Source organism: Candoia aspera, chromosome 4 (assembly GCF_035149785.1).
Source record: "Candoia aspera isolate rCanAsp1 chromosome 4, rCanAsp1.hap2, whole genome shotgun sequence".
Taxonomy (NCBI): domain Eukaryota; kingdom Metazoa; phylum Chordata; class Lepidosauria; order Squamata; family Boidae; genus Candoia; species Candoia aspera.
The window spans coordinates 5,769,380-5,791,572 of NC_086156.1; the positions used below are offsets into that span (position 1 = coordinate 5,769,380).

A 22,193-nucleotide genomic window follows, 5' to 3' on the forward strand; every position below is an offset into this window, starting at 1 on the left:
TTCCTCACATTAATTTATTTCCTGTATTATCTCCTGAAATCTCATTTGTTTCTTTCAACCTTAAAACACGCATTGCTTCTTCACATCCCCATACTACCAGAAGCCTACAGAACCAACATCTCCCAGAACAGGAAACAGTAAGAAAGAAACACCATTGTTATTCAATCTGATAAAGCAGGGTATTTGTTCCTTTGGAAAGAATTAACTGGATGAAAAAATCTGCAATAAGATTGAGTCTGGATGCTATTAAGGAGAAATAAGTATTTATCATGGTGTTAAACATTTCTGAATTGTGAAATTATGTGAAACAATGAGAGACGTGCCTTCATAATTCCAGTAATTCTTTTAAGTAAGAAAAGTGTATAAAATATGCTCAGTTGATTGTAACATTTTAGGAATGCTGACTCTTTTTAAAGGTTACATGGGGTATTTGATGTAGGATTCTAAGCAATATGTAGTTATTAATTGTGTATTTGCAAGTATCTTACACCAGCTTACATGCAGATTGAATAGTTGATGGGATATGTTTATAAATTCTGCTGGTTGTTTATGGCTTCACTTGCTGGTATATTAGAATTTAGAATATTCTAAATTTAGAATCTACAAATCTCAATGGGCCCTAAAATTGTGGGTTTTGTTTGACAAGCATTGATGTTGTATGGTAATATTGTGTGTAGAATTATCTACTTCCTATGGTTTTGTTCTATAGTTTGCACAACATTCTGGTTTATTTACAGTTCTTGGAAAAATCTAGTTTTCCTCCTCCTCCTTGCTTCAGTACCATATTCTTTCAAATCTGTTTCAAAGATCCCTTTCCTCTGGAGCGGGTCTTGGGTGCTCATTGAAGCCGCAGATGGGAATGAGAATAGTTTCTTCAGAGTTACATTGCCATTGTGGGAGAGAGAATTTTATTAACTCATGAATGAGCAGAATCTCTGGGTTTCTCTTAACGGGTTCAGCTAAAAATGACCAGCTTAGTCATGACTTTTTCTTTGTTCTTGGGAGAACAGAGAGGTCTATCTTATTTTTCTCTTAAGTTAGATTTGTATGTTTCCAAACATCTAATGGAAAGGTAGACCGTAAACATTCAAAGTAAATAACACAACTTTATGATGAAATTAAATAACTAAATACTGTTTGCCATATCTGTAATTTTGCTGATGCCCTTGTGTAAAATCCATCTGGACGATATGACTCTAATTATCAGCTGTATTTCTCTTGTAATCAGAACATTTGTTGTCCCCTTTTGCAGTCCCAGTGCAGAAATATGCCAAATTTTTCTTTTTCTACGGCTAATAATTTCCTCCGCTTCACTCCTGAATCCTTGGATGCAATTAAGAAGCGAATTGCTGAGAAGAAAGCAAAGTACTCCAAAGCCTTGGAAAAGGGCGATGATGAACCACAAGAAGAAAATATTCGACCACAACTTGATCTGAAAGATTTTAAAAAGCTGCCTGTTCTTTATGGAAAACCCCCTCCGTGGCTTATTGGAGAACCGTTGGAGGATGTTGACCCCTATTACAGGGATCATGAGGTCATACAGTTTTTTTTTAAAAAAAAATCTGTTATTTTTGGTATAAAATGCTTTTATGAGATTAAAACTAAATTAGAGTAGAATCTTGAGGAATTCAAAATAGAATTTTTAGAAGAGCTGAATGGTTCAGTGTTTGTGAATGGATGAGCACAGCTCAATTGTGAGATACATTTCTGAGTTTCAAGTAGAACGTATACACTTTATCAACATTGTTGGAAATAATTGCCGGTAGTTAGTTGCAGTTACAGGTACACTTGAGCTAATCTGTGGATTGGAACCTGTAGGCTCTGTGAAAGTATCTGAATTTCACACATAATAAGGAACCCAGGATGTGTGGAGTGACCATCATTCTCTTTTATTTTAATGTAACTTTGAGGGGATTTTTGTTAATCCAGGACCTGTGGTAGGTCAGAGGCCGGGACACTGTTAGGTAATGTTCTCTGTAGCCTCTCGCTGGTCAGTTGAGGGAAAGAAGGTGAACACAAATTGCCTCAGAGTCTTCTCTGAATTTCAAAGTTGTAAGAAATGGAAAAGATTGTGGATTTCCCTCGAACTGCTCCATGAGATGCTGGAAGACAGAAATCCTGGGGTTGTGAAAGCGCCCTTCTTGTGAAAAAGGAAAAGTTGAAGACGCACTGGAAAACATTGGAGGATTATTTAAATGAAACAGAACAGGCAATTATATGATAAATGCCTAAACCTAGACACATACAAAGATTAATTGGGGTCTATTAAAATCTGTTACTGCTCAAATGCGCATTATTGCTTGTACAGCTTTGCCATGCACTTCTCCACAAAATTCCTGTTTTGGTACCCAAACCACTGCACAATATAGTCTGCCTCCAGTCTTCTTTCAATTGCATCATAACGTCACTTCATAATGATGCCACCAAGGGTACTTATCCCACCCTTTCCCATTTCAAGAAAGCAAATTACGAGTTGGAAAATCAAGAACTGGGTTTCCTGAGGTTGGTCTGCAGAAAATAACAACTTGGGAAGTGTACAGAAATTATAGTCAGAAAAATGGTATAGAAGAAAAGGATTAAAAATATTGATCCAAATTAGAAACACAGTTGCGGTAGGCTATGGGAAAAACAAAACATGGAAATTGGCTAGTTTTTCCAGCTTACTTAAGCCTCAGTGAATGCCTCCCTCAGGGTTTTCTGCTTTTTATGTGTCTCATTATTGCAGTGATAGAACAGGATTTGCTGACCTTCTTCATAACAGATGCAAGTAGGTAACTGCTAACACTGGCACTGTGGTATTCCTCCATGTCAATATGTGCAAAGTTGCATTGGATTTATATTGGTAGAAGTATTTCAGTCTTCCTAACCTGATATCCTTAAGATCTGTTGAGATTTGGAAATCCTGGGAGTTGCAGTCCAACACAAGGACTCCAGGTTGTGAGTGCAGTTGTTACACTGTTCAAATTAATATTTAAAATGTTCTTAAAATCTTTTCTAAACAGGATGTGATATTAATGAAGAATGTACCTATATTTTACAGACATTTATGGTGCTGTCATCCCGGAGCAGAATCTTTCGATTTACTGCCTCCAAATCTTTATTTTTATTTAGCCCTTTCCACCCACTGAGAAGACTAGCCATAAAAATTTTAATACATGTATATCCTTCTAGTGTGAATATGGCGATTAACTCCATGGTTACTAGTAAGTATGAAGGTTAGCTCCTTTCACATATATAGAAGTGTAGGCTGGATTCACATAGCATAATAAACTGGGATTAGATAGTTTATAGTTCAGTGTATCCAGCCATTGTCCCATCATACAGGTAGTCCTCGACATATGACCATTCGTTTAGCGACCATTCAAAGTTATGACGGTGCTGGGAAAAGTGACTTACAACTGGTCCTCACACTTACGACCATCACCACGTCCCCGCGATCACATGAAAATTCAGGTGCTTGGCAACCGGCTCGCACTTACAACGGTTGTAGCATTCTGGGGTCAAGTGATCGCCATTTGCAACCTTCCAAGCTGGCTTCCGACAAGCAAAGTCAATGGGGGAAGCCAGATTCACTTAACAACTGCTGTGATTTGCTTAACAACCTGGCAAAAAAGCTCGTAAAATTGGATGACACACTTAACAACTGCATTGCTTAGAAACGGAAGTTCCAGTCCAAATTGTGGTTGTAAGTTGAGGACTACCTGTATTGTGTGAATGAGACAATCATGATATGCTGTAATACTGTTTATAGGTTTAGATTTAGCAGGATGTGTGAAGAGACCAATTGTGATTTAGGTGCTACAGTGGCTTTCTTTCTTTTTTATTTGCTCTCAGACTAGAGAGTCACTGGGTCTTATACTAGAGGCCTCTTACCTCCCCCCTTAAAGGGGGCTTATTTAGTTTTAACGGATGCTGTAATTGCTGCTGACTCCATATGAGCTCCATATGCTCAGACCAAACATTTGAGCATATGGAGACTACCGGTGCCTGATGAGTCCCATCAGGACAAAACCAGTCGCAGAGTGCCTCACACTGGTCAGTAGCAATCATAGCAACGATTTGTGTTTTATTAAATTCAGGATAAATATCTTGTGTGACCCCAGCAATTTTGTATCACTTTTGGCTGGATTCACACGTTTGGTTCATCCCAAACAAAATCCAAACACTTGTGTTCCCCAGCCCTGTCTTCATAATCAGAATTAGGTGGGTTGGGTTTATAATGAAGCTCTCTTTGATGCTGAAAATCGGGTTATATTTGCCTATAATGCTATGCTCCACAGGTTCAATTTTTAGAACTGAATTTCTGCTAAGTTACTTAGGAGACTGAATTCAGTTGGACGTAAAGTAAAGGAAACGGAAACTGCTTTGGGATGCTTTGGCACAGGAATTAATATATTAAATAAATAAATGTGCACTCTAAATTGGTGAAATACTCCCAAAATCTCTCATTAACTTAAAGCACTGAGTATAAGGTAGGCATATCTATTATAGTTATGTGGAGTGTGATATTCAAGATGAAAAGCTTAAGTGAAGTTTGCTTCCCCTTTGAAGAGCTGAACTTGCAATCCATGGAATCCTGCTTCGATCAGGACTGAGGTTCATAACAGTAGAGGACAAACTAGGATGACTGCATTATCCTATTTTTCGAAATGCTTCTTTTGGTTTACGAATACAGTTGTAAAACAACCACTTTTTGCTACATTAACCAATACCTGAGCGTAATAATAATTTTTTTCTTCTTCAAAAGAAGATAATTTCCTTAACACTGTTTACTTTGTTTATTGCATTTATAACGTGTGTTGTTCTTACCAACTGCATCTTTATGGCTTTAAACACTCCTCCAGCTGATGGCAACACGACTGAGTAAGTATATTATAAACTTTCAGATACTTCCCTCAAGCAACAATTAATGGATCTAATGGACTTGACATAGCAACACAACGCAAACAGCAGTGCTGGCTCAAAAAGAGTACAGAATCAGTCCAAATTCCAGGGGCTGAGAATTCAAGATAGCAGGGTGGGTTCTGGCCTTAATATATTTCAAGCTGATTGAACCTTTGCCAAAAGCTTTTCTAATCAGAGCTTTTCTAGCCCCTGTTACATTCAACCTGATTCTTTGTTAAACATCTTGAAGAAGTTATTTTAATTTTTTTCTTCAGTTGAATGGAACAAACTCTGGTTTTGACACTGAACACACGGCTTCCTTTTGGCTCAAACTACCTGGCTGAGCTGAAGCTTTATTTAACGGTGCTTCCTGAGCCTCTCCGTTCCTCTCTGAAGAGTACTGAGGCTGATCCATAATTCCCTGCTTGCTGTTTCTAAAGCCCTTTTTAAAAATTGAAATTCTGAAAAATCCTCGTTTAACCACACTAGTCCTCAGGGATATCCATGGGGTGAGACATAAAAGTCAAAATGGCATCAGCACCTGCACAATCAAAGCCCCACAACTTTTTTTTTTTTACATGCATTGTGTGTGTTGTTTATTCGTTTAGTCGCTTCCGACTCTTCGTGACTTCATGGACCAGCCCACGCCAGAGCTTCCTGTTGGTCGTCAACACCCCCAGCTCCCCCAGGGACGAGTCCGTCACCTCTAGAATATCATCCATCCATCTTGCCCTTGGTCGGCCCCTCTTCCTTTTGCCCTCCACTCAGCATCTTCTCCAGGGTGTCCTGTCTTCTCATTATGTGGCCAAAGTATTTCAGTTTTGCCTTTAATATCATTCCCTCAAGTGAGCAGTCTGGCTTTATTTCCTGGAGGATGGACTGGTCTGATCTTCTTGCAGTCCAAGGCACTCTCAGGATTTTCCTCCAACACCACAGTTCAAAAGCATCGATCTTCCTTCTCTCAGCCTTCCTTATGGTCCAGCTCTCGCAGCCATATGTTACTACAGGGAACACCATTGCTTTAACTATGCGGGCCTTTGTTGTCAGTGTGATGTCTCTGCTCTTAACTATTTTATCGAGATTTTGCACTTTCTTCTTTGACCTTCATCATAAGGCTCCTCAGTTCCTCTTCGCTTTCAGCCATCAAAGTGGTATCATCTGCATATCTGAGATTGTTAATGTTTCTTCCAGCGATTTAAACTCCAGCCTCGGATTCCTCAAGCCCAGCATGTCGCATGATGTGTTCTGCGTACAAGTTGAATAGGTAGGGTGAGAGCATACAGCCCTGCCGTACTCCTTTCCCAATCTTAAACCAGTCCGTTGTTCCGTGGTCTGTTCTTACTGTTCCTACTTGGTCGTTATACAGATTCTTCAGGAGGCAGACAAGATGACTTGGTATCCCCATACTGCTAAGAACTTGCCACAATTTGTTATGGTCCACACAGTCAAAGGCTTTAGAATAGTCAATAAAACAGAAATAGATGTTTTTCTGAAACTCCCTGGCTTTTTCCATTATCCATCGGATATTGGCAATTTGGTCCCTAGTTCCTCTGCCTTTTCTAAACCCAGCTTGTACATCTGGCAATTCTTGCTCCATGAATTGCTGAAGTCTACCTTGCAGGATCTTGAGCATTACCTTACTGGCATGTGAAATGAGTGCCACTGTTCGATAGTTTGAACATTCTTTCGTGTTTCCCTTTTTTGGTATGGGGATATAAGCTGATTTTTTCCAGTCTGATGGCCATTCTTGTGTTTTCCAAATTTGCTGGCATATAGCATGCATTACCTTGACAGCATCATCTTGCAAGATTTTGAACAGTTCAGCTGGGATGCCGTCGTCTCCTGCTGCCTTGTTATTAGCAATGCTTCTTAAGGCCCATTCAACCTCACTCTTCAGGATGTCTGGCTCTAGCTCACTGACCACACCATCAAAGCTATCCCCGATATTGTTATCCTTCCTATACAGGTCTTCCGTATATTCTTGCCATCTTTTCTTGATCTCTTCTTCTTCTGTTAGGTCCTTGCCATCTTTGTTTTTGGTCATACCCATTTTTGCCTGGAATTTACCTCTGATGTTTCTAATTTTCTGGAAGAGGTCTCTTGTCCTTCCTATTCTATTGTCTTCTTCCACTTCCGCGCATTGCTTGTTTAAAAATAATTCCTTATCTCTTCTGGCTAACCTCTGGAATTTTGCATTTAATTGGGCATATCTCCCCCTATCGCTGTTGCCTTTTGCTTTCCTTCTTTCTTGGGCTACTTCTAGTGTCTCAGCAGGCAGCCATTTTGCCTTCTTGGTTTTCTCTTTCTTTGGGATGTATTTTGTTGCCGCCTCCTGAACAATGTTGCGAACTTCTGTCCATAGTTCTTCCAGGACCCTATCTACTAAGTCCAGTCCCTTAAATCGATTCTTCACCTCCACTGCATATTCCTTAGGAATATTAGTGAGCTCATATCTAGCTGATCTGTGGGTCTTCCCTAATCTCTTGAGTCTGATCCTAAATTGTGCAAGAAGAAGTTCGTGAACTACAGTCAGCTCCAGGTCTTGTTTTTACCGACTGTATAGATGTCCGCCACCTTTGGCTGCAAAGGATGTAGTCAATCTGATTTCGGTGTTGTCCATCTGGTGAAGTCCATGTATAAAGTCGTCTCTTAGGTTGTTGGAAGAGAGTGTTTGTTATGCAGAGTGAGTTGTCTTGGCAAAATTCTATCAGCCTATGTCCTGCTTCGTTTTGTTCTCCCAGGCCATGCTTACCTGTAATTCCAAGTTCACTGAATGTCTATCTTTAATCTTGACATCTCACCAATAACCACATCCAATTGGCCCTGGCTCATAGATCTTACGTTCCAGGTTCCGATGGTGTGTTGATCCTTAGAACATCGGATTCGCCGTTCACCACCAGCACCGTCGGCCGCTAGCCGTCCTTTCGGCTTTGAGCTAGCTGCATCATCATGTCTGGGGCTAATTGAACTCATCCTCTGTTCCTCCCCAGTAGCATTTTGACCATCTTCCAACCTGGGGGTCTCATCTTCCGATGGTATACCGACATTTCTCTGGTTGTACTGATCCATTTAGTTTTCACGGCAAGAATACTGAGGTGGGTTGCCATTACCTTCCCCAGGGATCGCATTTAGTCTGACCTCTCTGTCATGACCTTCCCGTCTTGGGTGGCCCTTCACGGTTTAGCTCATGGCATCACTGAGGTGCTCAAGCTTCAGCATCACGACAAGGTAACGATCCTTTGCTGAAGATTGTGTGTGTACACATGTTAAAAAGAACCTGGGCTTTGATTGTACAGTCATGGGCTTTTGCCTCCCCCTGCATACTTGCTAGCCCATCAGCTTTTCCTAATAAGTGAATTAATCATGTTTCTTTCTTGTTGTTTAACAACTTTTTGGCCTTTGCTATATTGCTATCAGATTTCATGCATTATCTGCAAATTTAAATAGATACACTGTAAAATGAGCCTCACATCAGTGGGTTTCTTTTCAACTCACTCAGCAAGTGATGTGCTTCAGGTTGGAGAATGCCAATAAAGAGAAATTTGCACCATCTTTCTTTGTAATGTTATCAAAGAGCAGCGGTTTCAAACAGTTTGGTTCCAGGATTCCTAAAAACGATTGAGGACCCCAAATAGCTTTGGTTTGTGTAGGTCATATCTATCTATACTTAGCTGTATTAGAAATTAAAACTCAGAAAGTTAAAAATATTTATTTATTTCACTTTGTGGACCCCCTGAAAGGGTCTTGGGGACCTCCAGGGGTCCTGAGTCCATACTTTGAGAACTGCTGTCATAGAGGTTCTCCTTTTCCTTGGGATTTATTTTGGTAGGGCTACCAAATCTGGGTTGCAAAACTCCAGACAATCCTTAGAGGGCAGCAAAGAGAATAGCCCTGTTTGGGGTCGTAGGGTTTGCTCTTTATGAAATGGCATGATACTTTCAGTTAAACAATAGTAATGTTTGTTTGCAGTCAACAAATACATCCACTGCTTACAGTCCATAGTCTGGTTTTCATAGCAAAAGGCTTCATTTCCCAGGTAATTCTGACTTCTGTTCCTTTTGAGAACTTCTCCCCTCTTCGTGGATTAGGCCAAATATTTTGCAATAACTGGTAACACTGAGATACTCAGTACAGTCCTGTAAGCTGAATATCCTCTCTCTTATTCATGTTTCTAATGGCTTTTCTTTCTTTGCTGCTTCCCTTTTCAGAATTATTTTCACAAGCATTTATACAGCTGAGTTTGTAATCAAAGTAGTAGCACGAGGATTTGTTTGGAATGAATTCACTTATCTGCGAGACCCTTGGAATGTTCTGGATTTTTTTGTTTTAATTATGACGTAAGTTTGGGTGTTTCTTTGCAGGTTAAAATCCCTGTAGAGCAGCCTTTCTCAACCTTTTGACCCTGGAGGAACCCTTGAAATATTTTCCAGGCCTTGGGGAACCCCTGCACATTCAGGCTCAGATATAGGCCAGAAGTTACAGAATTATTCTATTCATTTCATGGGTAGGCCTGTCTAGATGCATGAACAGTGTTCTTAAACTAAAAATAAAGAATGAAACTTACCTCTTTAATGTGAAGTTGCCTGAAACTGAAATAATTTTTTAAATAAATCGTGATCTCCCAGGGAACCCCTAGTGACCTCTCACAGAACCCGAGGGTGCCACGGAACCCTGGTCGAGAAACGCTGCTCTAGAGATAGGGAGCTAAGCTCAAATTCTCCTTAGTTTCTCATGAGCCGAAGTTTCTGATCTAGGGAGTATTTAAGCAGGTTGCAATCATCCTACCTTATTTGAAATAAGTTGTTTGGCTCATTTTCTTGATTTACGGCTGCCCATCTCACAAGGGCTCTTGAACTCTCTGTCTCTGGATCTTACTTTGAGAAGGCTGAAGGTAATTGGAGTTCTGCCATTTGTTAAATGGCAGCAAGTCAAGGCAGAACCAAAGCATAGACCAGAGGCACATAATTTGATGGTAGGAAATAAGTTCCATTTAGTCATGCCGGCCACATGACCACAGAGGAAGTGTCTACGGACAAACGCCGGCTCTTCAGCTTTGAAACGGAGATGAGCACCACCCCCTAGAGTCGGACATGACTGGACTTAATGTCAAGGGAAACCTTTACCTTTGCCTAATAATAAGATTAGACAACGTGTTTTTGTCTGTTTCTAACTTCTCCAACTCTGCAATTTCCCTACAATTCCTCACCATTCAAATAGAAGGAAATAGAGAGAACAAAGATGACTCAGGTAGCCCTATTAATGAATGGAGACCTATTGCTGGGGAAATGCTGTGCTGGAGGTCCAGCTACTCATAACTAGATTTAATGCTATGCTTTTGTAGAAGTTGAAAAATACTGTACGTTGCTCAGAGAGATTTATAATAGTCAAAATTACGTTTTTTGCTTCCTAGCTGTTTTATAAACACTCTCCGCAAGTATTTGGCAAAATATTGGGGCAGCACTTAGCAGAAGCTATGTATGTGTGATGGAGTTCACAGCTTTTTTCTGTGTCCTTTGGGAAGTTGAGCTGATATCCTCAGCCACACTGAGAAACAAAACGAAGAACGTTTTGCAGCATTTCCCCTGGAGATCCGGGACAGAAACTCCTCCTTGTTCTGCCTCCCAGCAGCTGGAAGTTCCCGCTCCCTTAGTAGCCCATGTGACTTTGCCACTACTCTTCCCAGTAGATTTCTTGCTCAGTGTCTGGTGGGGTTTTGTTTTCTCTTTTCCGTTGCTTGATAAGCCAACCTGGGAGGGAAGAATAGGGACACGGCATCAGTCGGTGGCCATTTGTTGTGACTTCCCATTAGTCGGCAGGAAGGAGTGTTGGCCTGGACTGTGAAAGGTCAAAACCTAGCAATGGGATTACATGTGTAAAGCTGCTGCAGAGGGTTTGAAGGGTGAGGTATATGGCTGTAGGAAAGTGCCCTAAATCCATGGACCAAAATAATCTGAGTTAAGCTTTATGCTCTTAGGGCTTCCGTCTTCACACAGCAATATCGTAGAGTAGAAGACATATGCCCCGATAAATCATATGGATGAAATGCTGCTCTCCCTTTATATAGCAGTTGCAGAGGAAGATCAAATTGCTGTCCTTAAGAATGTTAGCCTAGTCCTGCTGAATCTGGCCATGGCCCATCTTAGTCCAAGACTGAGCATTCTGAGTGAGGCAGTTTCTAAATCAAATAAATAAATGTTTATCACCAGATGCCTCTGGGGTACTCAGAAGCAGGAACTGGAGACTTACCATTCTCCCACCATTTTTCCCCTGCAACTGGTCTTTGGAGACATGGTGCCCGCAACTGGAGATAACACTTGAGCCTTCAAGGCTGAGAAACCTTGATAGACCTATTCTCCATGCATTTATCCAATTCTCTTTTAAAACCAGCCAAGTTAATGACCGTTACAGGTTAATTATCCATCAGCATTGTTTATACTGTAGCGACTTCTTCATAGTGACTTGCATACAGAGTCTTCATTCTTTTTCCGACCTGGAGATGCTAGGAGTCAAACCTGGAACATTCTGCCTGTATGATACAGCAAGGAGCTGCAATCTGCACTCTCATTTAATAGGAGCATTTGAAGCTTTTCCATCCTGAGTGTTTTCATACATTCATCCAGTCCAGCACTATCTGCTTGGACTAACATCAGCTGCTCAAGTTATTCCAGGTTCTGCTACCAAAACAATCGCAGTGAGGTCCTTTGGTCCAAATTCACAAACTCAGTAACCAATATTATGGGGCTCCACCATTTCCTGCACATATAATTGGAAAACAATTAGGCTTCCAATTATATGCTCAAAATAACAAAAACAACAACAATAATAATTTATTAAATTTATATGCCACCCAACTCACAGCGACTCTGGGCAGTATGATATGATATGATACGATAACATATTACCATATGATAACATTATAACATTTTTGTGCAGATATATAGCCTTCAGTCAAAAATTTGGCAGCATTTCAGCTCTCCGAATTTTCAGGATTCTGAGAACTTTAAAGGCAGTTTCTGTAATTCCAGGTAAGTAGCAGTTTTTATGGCTTAGATACAAAATTTACAAACTGCCTTTCAGTTAAGGATTTAAAGGCTACTTTATAGGAACATATATCAAACTAAACATAAAACAGTCTTGCAGAGAGAAAGAACTGGTCCACTTTAATGCAAAGCTAGCCAACTGTATTTCTACCTGATAAAATTTCAGTTGTTCTGGGAAACCTGGAATTTAACTCCCACTCTCAAACCTTGATAATGATCATCAAGGGGCTCTTATTATGACCTGTAAAAAGCAGCTGGCATGAACTCCGTGGTCCAAAACGTGTCATGCTTAAATGGACTTTAAAGAGGCACCAGAAGGTTAAAGAGAGCTAGTTCAAATCCGAATCTTAACAAGAAAACTAATATACTATGTTCCAGTTACAGTCAGAGATGGCTCCCCTTTGCAGAACACATTATTACCCTAGTTCTGTTCTGAGCTGGACTTCTAAGCTTCACAGATCACTTTTCTAAGGATATTATTTATTATTATTTTACTTGTGACATTTATATTCTACTTTTCCTCTACAACTTAAAGACAGTGTCTGATTCTTTCCCCCGCTTCCGATTTTATCCTCACAATAGTGTTGTGAAGGACATAAAAAACAAATTATTCATTTATTATACACACACATACACAAGGAAAAGTTGCCTGTGCAGCTTCATGGATGAGTGGGGATTTTAGCCCTCTTCACTATAGTCTTCCCCTGTAGTTTTTATCTTACAGTATCATTCTCTAGGTAATGTTGATGCATCCTCTGCTATAGGGCTGAAAGTCATTATATCTTCACTCCTTCACTCGGTGAAAAAACTTGCAAATGTGATGCTGCTGACAGTTTTCTCCTTGGCTGTGTTTGCCCTGGTTGGCCTTCAGCTCTTCATGGGTAACTTAAGATATAATTGTGTCCCCTGTCCACTTCTTGCTGAAAACCTCATCAGCAACAAAAACGATTGTTTAATAAAGAATCCAGGTAATGTATATGTTCCCCCTCTTTTGGTAAGTTCCATGTCTTAATTGTTTTAAACATACTTTAGTTAACACCATTTGTTTGTGAACCATGCGGTAAACACTCAGTTAACTAAAAGAGTGCAAATTAAGAAATGTTAAATTTTATTTATGTTATTATTCAAATTTAATTACTGCCCATCTCCCCCAAAAGAGGGACCCTGGGCGGTTTACAATAAAATCAGGCTCCAAACATAAACATTAAAATCTCATAAAAACGACGACGTCACAATTATTATAAAATACAATAAATAAATCATAGAACTGTGGAGTTGTCAAGGCAGTCTTGAGTTTCTTTCTCACTCTTTCTTGTTTTCCTGGGGTAAACTCATGTTTTACTAATGACTGCCCCATACCTTCTCCAAGGTCGTATCTGTGCACCACTACAGGAGATGGAGAACCCATAACCTGTACATGTATAGATCTTATCATCAGGGAGTTTTTCCTTATATAGAAACAAAACCTTATACTCATTATTTCTGGTTTTACATCATATCCATTTTATCAGTTTGTTCATTTCCATATCATGGTCCATATGATTTCCATGACATTGCGCTTACAAATAAATTATTTTTTCACTGTGTTTATTTCGGTTTGGGGTAGGGGGTTGTCTCAAAGCACTATTTCCCAAAACCTTACAGTATTGTATGGAGTCTACAATACAATACAGTATTGTATGGAGTCTGGGCATTGTAGAAAACGAAAATATGAAGGTGGTTGCAACCCAGGGCTTCGTTTAGAAATATTTGTTGTGCCCCACCCCAAAAGACAAGGCAAACTAAAAAAACCATACCCTGAAGTTAGAGGAAGAGGTAGTTTCAATTTGCCTTCCACAAAATGTATGATTTGTGGCTGGCCAAACTCACCATGACCATTTTTTTGTGCAGTGGCGTCCATGGAGGACATCAAAAAAAGTCAAGATGGCCGCAGTGGCCACTCAGTCAAAGCACTGTCCCTTTTGTATATCAATTGATGTTGTATGTGTGTATAAAAGGAGGTCTTCAATCATGTGGTTGTGACTATATCTTGACTTTTGGACCCCTCCACGGACACCCCTGATTTTGTGAGCACACTGTCAAGATTGTAAATGTATTCACTGGTCCAAAAACATTGGAAACTTCTGAAGAAAGCCTCTCTCTCTTTATTTGTAAAACAACATAAATTTTATACTTTCAAAGAAAGTGAGAGCCAGTTTGGTCTAGTGGTTAAGGCAATGAGCTAGAAACCAGGAGACTGTGAGTTCTAGTCCCGCCTTAGGCATGAAAGCCGGCTGGGGGATCTTGGGCCAGTCCTGCTCTCTCAGCCCAAGAGCCAATCAGGTGTGGTAGGAGAGTTCTGGTCCTGCCTCAGGCATGAAAGCCGGCTGGGGGACCTTGGGCCAGTCCTGCTCTCTAGCCCAAGAGCCAATCAGGCGTGGTAGGAGAGTTCTGGTCCCGCCTTGGGCATGAAAGCCGGCTGGGTGACCTTGGGCCAGTCCCTCTCTCTCAGCCCAAGAGCCAATCAGGCGTGGTAGGAGAGTTCTGGTCATGATAAAGTTATCCAACAGATAAGGCACAGGAAAGGAGAAGATACAGTTCCTCTTACCTGCATGTTCCTTTTACTGTAGAAGTTAGGCTGCCATTTCACTTTTGAATTTACAGTAAATATTTCTCTCCTTGTGGGAAGAGCAGTCTACTGAAATGCATCAGATATTTTTTATTTCTTCAGAAATGCTTCTGCTTGTATTATTTTGAGGTTTCCCTTTTTCCTAGCCTTTTTGTTTTTCTGGCTCCTATTTTCCTTTCTTCTCCCCTACCCCCTTTGGATTTTAAATAAGGTTTTTATTTAAGAAGTTAAGCAAATGCTAATTTGCAGAGTAATAAATTATTCTTTATACAGGGGTTATGCATGTCAGGATGGGAAGATTTTTTAAACAGTTTCTATCACATTTTCCCCCCAGATAATTATGGTGACTATTTCAGTACCTCTTCTAAATCATTGCTATGTGGATTCAGCTCAGATGCTAAGTAAGTATTTTTTTTCTCCAAATAGTTTAAGGTTAAAATGGAATTGTTTTTAGAGTCATTGAGGCCACAGTAATGGAGGTGGATAAGATTTTTTTTCCTATTTAATCTTCCTTTTTTAAAAAGGAATACTCTTAAAATGCTGGGTCATCTTAACTTTGGGGTAAGTATGATAGGCTTTATTGAGGGTCAGTGTGGCCATGAGGCCAAAGGGGGGCAATGTTTCAAGTAGCTGAGAGGCTGGGATACTAGCGGTCAGCTGTTGGAGACCCAAGAGATCGGCCTGTCTTGTGCCCCATAAGCACGACTCTTTTCAGGAGCAGGAGTGTGCTTCCAATTGGGTTCTTAAAATAGAACTGAAAAGGACAACCAATTCACCTTTTGCTTCAGGCAGCAAAATGAACTGGACTAGTCCTGGTCTTCCAGTGGAGCAGGAAGTTTATGTGCTGTGGTGCTAATTCAGGGAAAAATTCTGAATATAAACAGGAGGCAAAGGCAATACCTGAAGTTTTTCGGAGTAAATCTGGAGGAGGCACATGCAGTGTTCTTGCAAAAAGCATGTGGCATGCTGGTGGTTCTCCTAGGTATCTCACAGAAGAGCCACACTCTGCCAGAGGTTTAATGCTGTAAATATATGCTGTGTATCACAGACAATTCTGTAAGTTTCAGGTGAGCTCATACAAGAAAAAACAGGGCTTAGATCAAAGCACATGCAGCCCAGGTGTTTCCCTTTTTGGGATAAGTGGACTTAGAGTAAGTCAAAGGTGAACAAAATCACTACTGTGATGTAGACAGTTTCAGCAAAAATCCTTTTTCACGTGAAAGCTAACATTAATATAATATTTGGTCTATTATTAGTAAGACAGAATGTCCGATCAACAATGTTTGTGTGAAGCAAAAAGAGAATCCTGATTTTGGGTATACCAGTTTTGATCATTTGGGATGGGCCTTTCTGTCATTATTTCGACTGATGACGCAGGACAGCTGGGAACATCTCTACAGACAGGTAAGCCTTTTAGGTAACATAAGATGAGAAATGTGCAAACCAGAGTGAAGAACACATTATTTCCTGGGATAATGGGATTGCTTCACATCCTATTTTAGTACTATGGGTTGTATTATTTTCATTAGTCAATAATATAAAAATTACCATCAGATTAAGCAATCTGCATTATATCAATTCATTAGTTTGACCATAAGGCACGATATGATCGTTGCAGCATCTAATTAATGAATTTACCTCTTTGAAAAGTTCACAGTATGGGCATGTTTATAAGAAGTCCTAGTTTAGTATAATACATTTATATTGGGATCTCAAGGAAACTGAGATTCACCAATGTTGTATTCACAGGTTATCAGAACATCTGGGAAATCCTACAGCATCTTTTTTTGTGTTATCATCTTTCTGTGTTCGTTTTATCTCTTTAATTTAATCCTGGCTGTTGTATCAATGGCATACGAAGAGCAAAATAAAGCAACTCTAGCACAGACGAAGGCAAGGGAGATGTTACTTCAGGAGGCAAAAAAAGTACTGAAGAAAGAAAAGGTGTGTAAATAACATTTCACAACTGCAAATCTCTATAATGTAGCAGGAATCTATTGCAGACATAAACATAGGAATGAAATGAAGCATTAATAGCTGTTGCCATTGTGACCACAATCTTCCTGAAACCTCTGGCTCTTCCTGATTGATGAATATTCTCCATACTCATTTATTGATTTATTTTTTAAAGGCAAAATTTCATGTGGTTTTATTTTATTATTATTGTATTCATGTTGCAGCAGAGCTGGGTTTTACCTGTAGATTTTCTGCCTGGAACAAAAGTTTATTTGCTAAACTAGATAAAGAAAGGAATGTTTGGAGGGTTGGGGGCCACCTGGATCTGGGAATTCACTATATTTCATTCTGGATGGGGTGGCACTGCCCCAGACAGACCTGGTGTGCAATCTGGGAGTCCTTCTGGAGTCCTTTTCAGTGAGCAGGAGGGCCTTTGCCTGACTTCAAGTTATGCACCCATTGTGCCCCTTCCTGGATCAGGTGGCTCTGTGCTCAGTCCCTCACGCCCTGGTCACCTCCCACATGGATTATTGTAACACACTCGACATCGGGTTACCCTTGAAGAGCATCAGGAAGCTTCAGCTGGTGCAAAATGCAGCAGTATGGGCAGTTATGTGCACACCTAGATCAGTGCACATTGCACCTCTGCTTTGCAAGCTGCATTGGTTGTCAGTTTGCTTCTGGGTTAGATTCAGGGTGCTGGTAATGGCCTATAAAGCCCTACATGGCATGGGGCTGGGATATTTGAGGGACCGCCATTTGCCTATCACATCTAGGAAATGGTCTGTTGCGGGTCCCATCCACAAAGGAATGTCATCTGACAGGACCCAGGAGGAGAGGCTATTCTGCCACAGCACCTGCCTTTTGGAACTTTATTCCCCCTGAGGTCAGCTTGATTCCAACCTTGCTGGCCTTCTGGAAGGGCCTGAAAGTATGGCTTTGCTATCTGACCCGGGGGATCTGGTAACGTGGCTATGGAGCCTGCAAAGTGGCTGTGTTGCTACCTAAACTGAGTGCACTGTCCCACAGATTATGGTTTTTTAATGTTTTTTTATTGTTTTTAACATTTTTGGCGTTAGTTTTTGGTTATTTTGTTGTATTGTTTTGTGTTTTGAACTTTGTACACTGCTCAGAGTCGCGCATGTGAGATGGGCGGCTATATAAATTTACTAAATAAATAAATATAACAAAGAATAGAGAATTTGGGGAACAGCAAGATATAAATAAAATCAACAACTCTGTAAAAAGAGAATGTAAACATTTCAGTGAAAGAATGTTCTGAAAATAAGTGTGTGCAGGACTTTTGGGTGGAAACCTTAAAAGTTTGTTCCACAGAACAGACAGCTATAGATCTGTTTCAGAACACTGTTCATCAGAAGCCCATCAACATATATTAAATACAAACATCAAAACAAATGAAGAATATCAAAATAGTTGAGGAATGAAGTTAAGAAGCTGTTCATAAGGATTCACAACTCTCCCCTTAAAAGCAAAACAGCTTTATCAGGAAAAAAATAACTTCGATTGCTGAAAATCTGTTCTACCGCAGACTGGGAAATTAGAACTCAATTAATCTGGTAGGGACTATGGTAGAATTATTAAAAATTTAAACTCTATTAATCAACATTTTCTATCTTAATATTTTAAAGTGGAAAAAATAATGTAAATAATATTCGTGTCATGCTGGGTGTGTGTAAATGTATGCGTCTGTTATTCATGTGTGGTATTCATTCCCAGATGGTCCCTGATCCATGTACTAACCAGTACTGACCCTGCTTAGCTTCCAAGATCAGTCAGATGCTGCTGGGGCACGTGTGTTTGTGTTTATTTCTTTCATTGCAGACAAGCTTTTACAAGATCAGTATTCCTTTTGTTTATCACTACTACACTAACAACGGATATTGAAAAAATATGTTCCAGGAAATAGTTTCACAAAGGCTCCTTGCATTATCAAATGAAAACTTGGAAATGCCAAGTAAAGTATCTGAAAATAAAAATGAGAAGAGGAAAAATAAGAGGAAGAAGAAATGCAAAAGCATAAAGCCCAGAACTTATGGAGAAGATGAAACAATGTTTTATTCACCACCTGATAAAAGTCAAAAGGAACTTGTAAGTTTTAATAGCGTAACCTTTATAAGCAGACTGCAGGATGTATCAATTTAAAATTTGATGACCAAGGTGAATGTAGAAAGTTTTTAAGGGGCAACCAACAAAGTACTGTGTTTTCGTTTCATAGATATAAAAAACCTTGAAAAAAATATGTTATTCAGTTGCACCTACAATTTTATTCCAACTGCAATTTTACTTTCTATCTCTGGTTTTTACTTCACAATTCAGAATTGTTTTTTCTAAATGTGTTTCATCATTAGTGTGCAGGTCAAAACAGGCAGGATGGTGGTCACTTTTTGTGAGATGGGTGGCTGTATAAATTTGCAAAAGAAATAAATAAATCAGTAAGAGGTGGGGCTTCAGCCACGATGCTATGACTTCCATCTTGCCTGTTTTGACCCCCACTGTGGATGCTACTGATGTTTTTTTCATTCATTTCATCAAAGCGAGCAAGTAATGAATTCAGAACTATATTTGAAAGCTGCTATATTTCTGCAATTACATACTAATTTCTATTATGCACAAAGAATGATGGTAATCAGTAATGATGGAAGGTCAAATACCGAAACAAGTATATGAATAGATTTTTTTTTAATGTGTTTAAGATGGAAGTTTCATTAGTATTGACTATCAGAACACATCTGTTTTATTTCTGTGTTCTTTCCAATCAGTGTTGTCTATGCTTTGATTATTTGGGAAGTTTGCATCACTACTGAAGTACAGTATCTCTATACCTGTATAATCAAATGCTGTTCTTTGGCTGAGCTGACTTATTTCTGACTCATCTGTCGCAAATTTAGAAAAGGCATGCTTTTCATATGTAATACTGAAGCACTGCACTGCAGAATTACAGTTGGATCATAAAGAACAGAAGGCTAAGGGGGGACGTAATAGCAATCTTCTAATACTTGAAGGGCTGTCATAGGGAAGATGTTATGGGTTAATTCTCCATAGCTCCTGAAGGTAGGATAAGAACTAGTGGGTGGAAGCTCTACAGAGGGAGCTCCAAACTCAAAATAAGGAAGAATTTCCTGACCAAAAGAGTTATTATGTAGTGGAACAGCCTGCTTCCTGGAATTGTGGGCTTTCTATCACTACAGGTAGTCCTCGCTTAACAACCACAACTGAGACTGGAATTTTGGTTGCTAGGCAAAGCGGTCATTAAGTGAATCTGACCTGATTATATGACCTTTTTTGCAGCAGTCATTAAGTGACTCACTGTGGGCGTTAAGCGAATCATGCGGTTCCCCATTGATTTGGCTTGCCAGAAGCCAGCCGGGAAGGTTGAAAATGGCAATCACATGACCATGGGATGCTGTGACAGTCATAAATGCGAACGGGTTGCCAAGCGCCCAAAATTGTGATCATGTGATCTTGGGGACACTGGGGTGGTCGTAAGTGTGTGAACCAGTTGTAAGTCAGTTTTTTCAGCCCCATTGTAAGTCTGAACCATCACTAAACGAATGGTTGTTAAGTGAGGACTACCTGTATTGGTTTTTAAGCAAAGATCAGGGATGGTAGGGGGTTGGCCTAGAAGACCTCCAAGGCCTCTTCCAACCTTATGATTTTGTGGTTTTTGCTTCATCCTTCTGCCTGGATTGTGGGGTCTAGTAATTGTTACTCCCCCAGATCCTATTCCTGGTGAATGCCCCTTAGGCATCCTAAACAGTGCATGTCTATCTCCCTAACTCCACTCACAATAGGGGCCTGCAACCATGCTTAATGTCACTGGGGAAAGGGCCTGGCAGCAAAACATTCCAGCAAGCTATTTTTTCCATTCTCATACCTTGAAAAAGGCTTTTAAATGCAAGGAGGAATTTTGCCTTTGCAGTTTCCATTCACAGCAGTCACTCAGATTTTTTCTTTTAAATGAATAGGCTAGAAGTGCTAGCAGTTGTATTGCCCTTCTGTTTGAAGTGGGGCTGAGGGGAGTTTTGTTGCTCAAAGATCTGCAGTATCTTAGAGATGAGCACTGAACGATGCATGGTATTCCCCAATCATAGGTCAAACTGATTTCTGTGCAATTGGAAAATAAAAAGACTACAGGTAGTCCTCACTTAATGACCACAATTGGGACCAGAATTTTGATTGCTAAGTGAAGTGGTCAGTAAGCGAATCTGACCCAATTTTACGACCTTTCTTTGCATTGGTCATTAAGTGAATCACTGTGGGCATTAAGAGAATTGTGTAGTCGTTAAGTGAATTACACAGTTCCCCACTGATTTTGCTTGCCAGAAGCCAGCTGGGAAGGTTGTAAATGGCGATCATATGACCACAGGACACTGTGACAGTCATAATGCGAACCCGTTGCCAGGCACCCAAATCGTGATCACGTGATCGCAGGGATGTGGTAATAGTTGTAAGTGTGAGGACTGGTTGTAAGTCAATTTTTTCAGCACTGTTGTAAGTCCGAACCATCACTGAATGAATGGTTGTTAAGCGAGGACTACCTGTAGTGTGGAAATGCCTTTACCCCTCTTTCTCATTTTCAGAATAGTGAGGGCCTTGGTATCCAACCTTTAGTTCTGTGTCACAAAATGTCTAGTGTAATTTGATACCTCTATCAATTACTGGCAATTAACGCATCCCTAAGCATACTTTTTCCAGCTATTTTGAGTAAGACTTTATGCTGTATCCTATTAATCACCTAAGATCTTTTCCAGCAAGTGATTGTCCAATATTCACTCAATAGGGGTTGTTTCAATAAAGGGAAAGGTTAGTAGTTCAAACATTCACTTTATATTTGTTCATTTTTTCTCCCTCACAGCAGGAGCTGGTGATGTCCTATCACTTACCAGTTGAAATCCTTGATGACCCATTTCAAAGGCAGAAATTAACAAGTGCTGCCAATGTGATCAGCAAAACTATGGGTGAGTGAAAGGACAGCAAAATAATTTTCCAAAATATTATGGGCAGGATTTGCAGTGCTTTTAACTGTTCTGTGAAAAGTGAAAATAATTCGGCCTCCCCTTTCCTTTCTTCTCCCCTTCCCCTTCCCTTTCCCCTTCCTCCTCTGTTGAAAATGAAAAGGTGGAAAGTGTTAGCTCAACGGTGCAGACCCTCTGTGGAAATCCCCTTCAGTCCTTTCGAAACGTTATTTCTTTGAATAACGAACGGTGAAAAAAATTCAAACACTACATTTTTGTTTTGCTTTCTTTCTAAGTTTTTGGCTTTCATTGCTTTCAGGTTTTCAAATAGATGTCAGTGGTTAGGAAAATTTGATTCCTATTTTTACAAGTAAACAACTACAGCACCATTATTATATCCCAAACAATTGAGTTTCCATGGCCTGAAGTACATTTACATTTGTCTTGTGCTGTATTCTTTACAAAACTAAGAATGGTCTTCCCCAGAGATGTTGGCAGGGTGTGGTCAAAAAAGTCAAGATGGTGGCCACAACGATGCAGTTGTAGCTCTACCTGTGTTTTGTGTGTGTCACAGTCTTGATTTTTTTTTTTTAACCACAGACACCCCTGGTCCTCTCCTCTAATTCAGCCCAAGAAGCCCAGAATTCAAACAAAAACCCAACTGCATTGTCTCTAATTCTGAACCAATAGCCATTAGGACTCTCCCATCTATAAAGCTTTACAGGGAGA

The 22,193-nt window shown here is 40.0% G+C and overlaps 1 protein-coding gene across 1 annotated transcript; it reads left to right on the top strand.

Moving 5' to 3' along the window:
- Positions 1-1,267: 1,267 nt before the first annotated feature.
- Positions 1,268-21,475, top strand: LOC134496137 (sodium channel protein type 5 subunit alpha-like). Its single transcript, XM_063301893.1, has 9 exons — positions 1,268-1,534; positions 3,041-3,170; positions 11,826-11,909; positions 12,689-12,832; positions 14,867-14,933; positions 15,789-15,936; positions 16,282-16,476; positions 18,409-18,597; positions 21,365-21,475. The coding sequence occupies exons 1-9, from the start codon at positions 1,268-1,270 to the stop codon at positions 21,473-21,475; spliced, it is 1,335 nt and encodes a 444-aa protein (XP_063157963.1).
- Positions 21,476-22,193: the final 718 nt, after the last annotated feature.